Source organism: Clupea harengus, chromosome 12 (assembly GCF_900700415.2).
Source record: "Clupea harengus chromosome 12, Ch_v2.0.2, whole genome shotgun sequence".
NCBI classification, from domain to species: domain Eukaryota; kingdom Metazoa; phylum Chordata; class Actinopteri; order Clupeiformes; family Clupeidae; genus Clupea; species Clupea harengus.
Window position 1 is genome coordinate 21112554 of NC_045163.1, and position 5865 is coordinate 21118418.

General features: G+C 45.1%; 1 protein-coding gene across 4 annotated transcripts in view; it reads right to left on the reverse strand.

Annotated features, from left to right (window-relative positions):
- Positions 1-3873: 3873 nt before the first annotated feature.
- Positions 3874-5865, reverse strand: part of pbx3a (pre-B-cell leukemia homeobox 3a) — a 48826-nt gene continuing 46834 nt past the window's right edge. For all 4 annotated transcript variants that reach the window (XM_031577596.1, XM_031577594.2, XM_031577595.2 and 1 more), the window contains one exon: positions 3874-5392. In XM_031577596.1, the coding sequence (XP_031433456.1) occupies positions 5300-5392 (93 nt within the window). In that variant the 3' untranslated portion in view covers positions 3874-5299. The remainder of the gene's footprint in view (positions 5393-5865) is intronic.

Here is a 5865-nt window from a genome sequence, read left to right on the forward strand (position 1 = left end):
GAGAGAGAGGGTGGAGGGAGGGAGAGAGAGAGAGAGAGAGAGAGAGAGAGAGATGCAGAGAAGAGCGGAACCCCCCGCCACAACAGTTGACAAGTGAAATCAAACACTAAGTAATTGCTCACAGATGGTAGAAACAAATGGCAGTTGTTGCTGCCGCTCGAAACATGAAATATGAAACGTGAGCGCTGCAGCGGGGGGACGCAGTTTGTCACCTCATCACAGGAAATGATTATTCTCCACACAGATCAGGGCCCCGCGCTCGCCCAAGTGCTCCTCAAGTTTCCTGTCGTCACACGGAAACATTTTCATCGCATTTATTTCATGTGCATGTCACCGAATACAAAATGTCAGCCATGACAGGTTGAACATTTGAAGAGCTCAGTGGTGTTTACTGTGACTCTGCTGCCTGTGAATTTAAAACTTCAAGACTCAAAAGCGGTCGCATTAGCATTGTGGAGGGAGACATTTAAAATCTCCTTTTAATGTGCTTAGGTGACTAAAAGTACTGGCTACCATAACGTTATGTCCTCGCTCTGTCTGTAATTTACATTTCTGATAATGGCGGCAACGACAGCCTACACAGAACAGACCTTGGAGGGGGTATTTTTTATAAATCTCTTAAAATGTCAGCTATGTTGGAAAAATAATGTATGCTAAATGACTGCGGGCAGAGCAAGCATGGGCACACACACACACACACACACACACACACACACACACACACACACACACACACACACACACACACACACACACACACACACACACACACGCACACACACACGCACACACACACACACACACGCTGGACGAAACCCAGGCGTCTGGCAGCTCTCCAGGCCTTCCCATGTTGTGTTTGACTAAACAATACAAATCCACGAACACCCACCTAGCCATCCTGTTCATAAATCTTTCTCATGCATCCCGTTCCTCCTCCTCCTCCTCCTCCTCCTCCTCCTCCGTCTTCTTCTTCTCCTCCTCCTCCTCTTCTTGCAGTCCCTTAATAATCTGCACCGAAAATAAAAAAATGTCCTCGACTGTCAAGAACACGTCACCGTCACCACCACCACCACCACCATAGTGAGTGTCCCCTGGTGTGGGCTGTGCTGGTGCAGGCACCCCGCATGTGGGCCTGGTGGACTCGGCCGCCACTGTGTTGTCTGAGAGAGGTCATTAGTGGCCATCACAGGAAAACAAAAGCAAGGGACTCGAGACAGGTCCTTGCCCGAGGTGGCGAAAGGCTTGATCAAAGCCAAAAGCTCTCTCTGTGTGTGTGTGTGTGCTCCTGACAGAAACACAACATCAAAATGAATTCAGACCCAATTCCAGGCATGTGTGTGGAGAGGCCAGTAACACTTTGCTGTCATGGGGGATATCATTTGAAAGGATGAAATTTGCATTGCATACGTAATAAACGGGATGGTCATTAATTTCTATCAGATATAAACTAAGCCTAAATTGCTCTTTTGACGTGGTTGTGTAATGCAGTTCTCTGAAACCCAATGTCACATTTATGAGGATATGTTCAATGTCAGGGAGTGAACAATATGCAATAAATAATTTACGATCAACCCAGTTTGAATCTCACGCAAACCCTTAAAAACATCAGTGGCGTATATTCAGGCATGTGGAGAGTGATCAGCGCTCTGTTAAACACTCCGAACCCAAAACAAGGTGAGAGCGCTCGCTCGCTCGCTCGCTCGCTGCAGCACAAAAACAAGCCCGGATCCCTGGATCTCCTCCATCAGGCAGCGGTCCAAGAGAAGGCGAGACAAAACACCAAAACAAAACCAGTCTGAGAATACATTAAAGCTTGAGTGTGATGCCGTGTGATGGGTGAGAAGGCAACTGCTTTAATCTGGGGGCCTGAGTCTCTTCAACCCCCCCCCCCCGACACAAACCCCCACCACCCCCCCTGACCCCCCCCCCCCCCCCCCCCCCCGCTGCATGCCGGGCCTTTACTCTCTGCACTGTGGCCTCCCTGGGCTCTCAGACAGAGACGAGACCACCAGTATGGTCATTAGTGCTGGGTAGGGGCGGGAAAGTATTGGCTGAGACAGGTTGTAGCCTGGGGCCACGAGCAGCGCGGCGCACCACAGCGCGGCGCGGCACACAGCTCAGTCTCTCCATCTCTCCCTGATCATTAGTGCTTTTCCGCAGTTCTGGCCAGAAGACAGCATCTCTCTTCACAATCCTATCATGCTCAATAAGCCATGAGTATGTGTGTGTGTGTGTGTGTGTGTGTGTGTGTGTGTGTGTGTGTGTGTGTGTGTGTGTGTGTGTGAGAGAGGAACGACGCTGGTATAACATTTTTATGACTGTGTCAAGGAGTCCATGTTACGGTCCATCTTCATGTGTGCAAATGTATGACTGTCATTTATGCTTTTCATGTGTAAATGTACGTGTGCATTTGTGTGTGTGTGTGTGTGTGTGTGTGTGTGTGTGTGTGTGTGTGTGTGTGTGTGTGTGTGTGTGTGTGTGTGTGTGTGTGTGTGTGTGTGTCTGCATGACATTATGGATATGATGTGATACAAACCTGTCAAGATTCAGGAGTCGAGATGTAGCACAAGCCTGAAGCATTTTGAAATTTTAATTTAAAAGCTACCCCAGAATTTGCGATTGATTAAGTGTGTGGAGAGATCACATATTTTGTATTGCCAGTTCATTTCAGGTATCAGCGCAAAGTGCCATACTGCTTCTTTCTCATAGAAAAGGGTTCCCAGAAAATGGTACAATAACACAAGCACTTAACGGCAAATCATTGTAGTCCTGTTTTTCATATGCATGACAGACTGTAATGTAAGCACCAATAAAGAATAGTTCAGTTAAGTGCTATGTGCTATGTGAGGCAGAGTTTTCAGACCTTGTTCCTCAGATGTATATCGTAAGTGCTATGTGAGACAGAGTTTTCAGACCTTGTTCCTCAGATATGTATCGTATGGGGAGTGTAGATAGTAACTCAGCAAGTAGCAAGTAACACAGTTTGCTATGAAAGAGACAACAGTAAAGTAAGTTTGCTATGAAAGAGACAACAGTAAAGTAAGTTTATTTGTTTTTTTTAAAACTACACAAGCTACCACAGAGAGGAGTTACTGTCGAGTCCTCTACGTACTGTAGCATGATTAGAAATCAACACAAAACATTTTTCATCTGGCATTAGAATGATCTTTTTCGTCATGTTTTTTTTTCTTTTTCTCGTAAGTTCATCCATTTCCAAATGGTATACAATACAAAGGAAAGAAAAGGAGATACGAAAGAAAAGAGCCAGAGGAGAGAAACGTAAGTCTACCCTGTCAAACAGAGCCTGATGTACACATTTGTCTACTCAAAGTCAATGTCGCAGTTTTTTTCTGTTTTCATCATTATGTTGAGAGAGAACAAGTAGCAAAATGAGCAACATTCAAAATGTTCTTCAGTATTTATTTTAATATATTTACAACAGTTTCACTGTTCGCTGTTAGTGTAAGAGCAAGCCTGCCTGGTGTCATCTCCCTACTACTGTTGCCCCGTTTCACACATATGGTGTCCGCCTTGAAGACTAAAAAAAAAAAGAAAAAAAAACCTCCTACAATGCATCTGGCATTAATTAACAGGATTAGGACATACACAAACATTACATGAATCAACCCTGAAGTAATTACAATACATTAAAAAAGCAGAGAACCAAACCTAAAGCACTGAGAGGTAGTAGAGGGCACTCTAAGATTTAGAATGTCAAATATCTAGGAACTAGATGAGGTTGCCATCTCCAAACATATTTCTGGTACAAACATATACATTATTGTCAGAATTTTGCTGCTGTCTTTCAGGGAGTTTATTTTGTACTTTGAGCAATGTGTTCTGTATATATATATATATATATATACACATTGCATATATATATATATATATATATATATACTCATAAAGCTAAGACCTGTTCTGTGAATTATTCTCTTGTGTGAGCACAGTCTGCCACACTGCCTGCTCATGCCCTGTACATACTGCTAGAGGTAGCTAGACTTCCTTTCTATGAGGGGTCAATAGTTGAGGCATGAAGTAGCTTCAGATGAGGTTTAGGCTAACTTTAGGTTTAGGCTAACTTATCTCCCTAAAATGCCTAAGCACACTCGCTTTCACTGGGTTATAGCAGATTAGCAACCTAGGATATTGAATTATTCCCATATGAGTATTAAGACAAACATCATAAAATGTCTAACATTTGCAACATGAATGAGTTGGGTGGCCTACTGATCTGAATCTGATCTGAATCTGATTTGAATCTGATTTGAGTAAATAAGCTATATGCGAGGGGTAGAAGTTGCCCAGGAGATACACATTTCAGACCTGACACATTGTGCTGGTCTACCAAGCAAAATGGATTGTGTAGTCATACTCGATGGCTCACTGGTCATAGTATGTACACTGGTAGGGGTAACTATGGAGCTGGTGACACTGCATAGGGACAGCAGTGAAATGGGTGACTTGAACTGGATTTTACACGTCTTCATTCTGCCTTCTCCAGACTGTCTCAATGGAAAAAAACATGGGCTCTCTCTCGCATAACATGCAACCTCTTCTGAATCGCCAGAACTCAAGACTGACATCGAGAGTCAAATGGAATGTGAGACACACAACACAATAGCAACGACTGAATAAAAAAAAAAAACTTCCGTTGGCCATCGGTAGGTGATTCCGGAAGCATCCGTGAGTTCTTGAACCAGAGGTGCCCAGACTCTGTGGGTCGCTCCTGTGCTCAACATGGGAGTTCAGGTGATGCCAAGGGTGGTGACAGCTCATTCATTTTTTTTTTTACATTTCTCCAGTCTGGGGTTGGTCTTGGTCTTTTGGTGTTGGGGCGGGTGGGGTAGAAACAATGTCAGGGGGTTGCAACGCTAATATTAGACTAACTGGTAGATCTGTGGCCCAAAGAAAAAAAGAAAAGAAAAAACGGTTATGTCTGCTTTTAGTCTACATTAAAATCCTCTGCGGAGTCCTTTCCCTACTGTGTTCTGTCTCTTTCCCAAATGCCGGGAATCATGTAGGACACGCATTGTATAAGTGAACTGAAAGTGTCTCTGCAACGTTATGGATTATATCCGCCGGGAATACAATGGGGAGCCTCTGCCAAGAACAGTCACAACATGGGGTCCAAAATGGCCGCCAGCATCCATGTGAGGGCAGGTAGTGAAGCCTAGGAATGCAGCCAATCAGGACACCAGCGCTGGCCAGGCCGGCGGCTCTGGGAGTTGGCAGCCTACTGGTGGGAGGAGGAGGCCGGGGGTTGGCGCGGGGGGCGGGGGTTTTGTGGGGTGGGAGGTCAGTTTGAGGTATCCGAGTGCACGCTGCCCGCCCCCTCTGTGGGCGAGGTCACGGAGGAAGGGGTCGGGGCATCGTGCCATCCTCCATTACCCTAGAGAAGAGAGAGAGAGAGAGAGAGAGAGAGAGAAATGAAGGCATGGAACATGTCCTTTGGAACTGCTGGATGTTCATGAATGTTTAAGCAAACAGACACTTTAATCATAAAAAAACAGAACAGAAAGCAGGAATAGAAATGTACTCAATAGAAACAGATATTTTATTAAAACAAAAATGTACCAAGACCAAGCTGCACTCCATCCACACATACAAAATGGGTAGAATTCATCAAAAAAGGTCTCCATATCCCCACCATTACAAAACATCCCACACACACTCAGTGTTCTACATACAGCCCCATACTGCACACACAGGCACTAATTACACCACGCTTTGATCCTGCCAGCATATCTTAACGGGCCATGCCTTAGTAAAAGACAGCAGCACGCATTCTCACTGTGAACCAGCGTCCAGCTGAAGTGCTGATGACGAGGAAGCCCCATACAGGGACCTGACATCAGCAGGGAG